Source organism: Trypanosoma rangeli, assembly GCF_003719475.1.
Source record: "Trypanosoma rangeli strain AM80 chromosome Unknown Tra_15.4_contig_00047, whole genome shotgun sequence".
NCBI classification, from domain to species: Eukaryota; Euglenozoa; class Kinetoplastea; order Trypanosomatida; family Trypanosomatidae; genus Trypanosoma; species Trypanosoma rangeli.
This window is the reverse complement of record NW_021705791.1, coordinates 8,422-9,801: the sequence shown is the minus strand read 5'-3', so window position 1 is coordinate 9,801 and position 1,380 is coordinate 8,422. Positions and strand designations below refer to the sequence as shown.

Genomic DNA, 1,380 nt, shown 5'->3' with positions numbered 1-1,380 from the left:
GCGTTTGTGCAAATTTTGCTTGAATTTTTCTATATTTCTTTTTTTCTCTTGTTGTTTGTAAGCTTGTGATCCGCAGCCTTTTGGTGCCTGCATACCCTAGTGTACCCGTTCTTTAAGGTCAATGAACCTCTCAAATACTTGGTACCCCTCGATTGTTTATGTGCCCATTTTTGTATTTACTTCTATTAATTAACTAAAGAAAAGAAGGTAGCGAACATGCCCGCGAAGACTATCCCTGCCCCGGAGTCTGCCATCAAGCGCGCTGCGTTCAAGCAGCAGCAGACGGAGAACTTCAAGAAGGCGATTGCTGCCAACAAGGCGGCAAAGGTCGCTCTGAAGAAGCTTGCGTACGCGCGTGGCCTCAAGTACTCCCGTGAGTACCGTTCCACCGAGAAGAAGCTGGTGCACCTTCGCCGCCTGGCGAAGAGCCGCGGAAACTACTACCTTGAGGCGAAGCCGAAGGTGGCTGTGGTCACTCGCATCCGCGGTATTGCGAAGGTCGCTCCGAAGCAGCGCAAGATTCTTCAGCTTCTGCGTCTGCGCCAGATCTTCAACACCGTTTTTGTGCGCCTGAACAAACCGATGGAAAACATGCTCCGTGCCATTGAGCCCTACATTGCGTACGGGTACCCTTCCCTGCGCACGGTCCGCGCGATGGTGTACAAGCGTGGCCACCTGAAGCTCAACGGTCAGCGCGTGAAGATTGCCGATAACAAGATGATCAAGGACAAGTACAACAACGATGATATTGTCTGCGCTGAGGACATCGTGAACCAGATATACACCGCTGGCAAGCACTTCCGCACGGTGACAAACGGTATGTGGCCCTTCAAGCTGTCGCCGCCCACCGGTGGCATGCGCCAGAAGCGTCGCCACTTTATTGAGGGTGGCGATTACGGCAACCGTGACACCCTCATCAACCGTTTCCTCGCCCGCATGATTTAAGCTGACACGGCGTTTGTGCAAATTTTGCTTGAATTTTTCTATATTTCTTTTTTTCTCTTGTTGTTTGTAAGCTTGTGATCCGCAGCCTTTTGGTGCCTGCATACCCTAGTGTACCCGTTCTTTAAGGTCAATGAACCTCTCAAATACTTGGTACCCCTCGATTGTTTATGTGCCCATTTTTGTATTTACTTCTATTAATTAACTAAAGAAAAGAAGGTAGCGAACATGCCCGCGAAGACTATCCCTGCCCCGGAGTCTGCCATCAAGCGCGCTGCGTTCAAGCAGCAGCAGACGGAGAACTTCAAGAAGGCGATTGCTGCCAACAAGGCGGCAAAGGTCGCTCTGAAGAAGCTTGCGTACGCGCGTGGCCTAAAGTACTCCCGTGAGTACCGTTCCACCGAGAAGAAGCTGGTGCACCTTCGCCGCCTGGCGAAG

General features: G+C 51.3%; 3 protein-coding genes across 3 annotated transcripts in view; all 3 read left to right on the top strand.

Moving 5' to 3' along the window:
* Window positions 1-69, top strand: part of TraAM80_02148 (60S ribosomal protein L7) — a gene marked incomplete at both ends in the record, with an annotated part of 573 nt that extends 504 nt beyond the window's left edge. The window contains one exon of the mRNA XM_029379164.1: window positions 1-69. This exon is cut by the window's left edge and continues 504 nt beyond it. Coding sequence (XP_029240971.1) covers window positions 1-69 — 69 coding nt within the window.
* A 147-nt stretch (window positions 70-216) lies between these two features.
* TraAM80_02147 (60S ribosomal protein L7) lies at window positions 217-945 on the top strand (the record flags this gene model as incomplete). Its single annotated transcript, XM_029379163.1, has 1 exon — window positions 217-945. The coding sequence occupies one exon, from the start codon at window positions 217-219 to the stop codon at window positions 943-945; it is 729 nt and encodes a 242-aa protein (XP_029240970.1).
* Window positions 946-1,170: 225 nt separating this feature from the next.
* The window catches only part of TraAM80_02146 (60S ribosomal protein L7), a gene marked incomplete at both ends in the record, with an annotated part of 690 nt that continues 480 nt past the window's right edge, over window positions 1,171-1,380 (top strand). Inside the window, one exon of the mRNA XM_029379162.1 lies at window positions 1,171-1,380. This exon is cut by the window's right edge and continues 480 nt beyond it. Within this exon, the coding sequence (XP_029240969.1) occupies window positions 1,171-1,380 (210 nt within the window).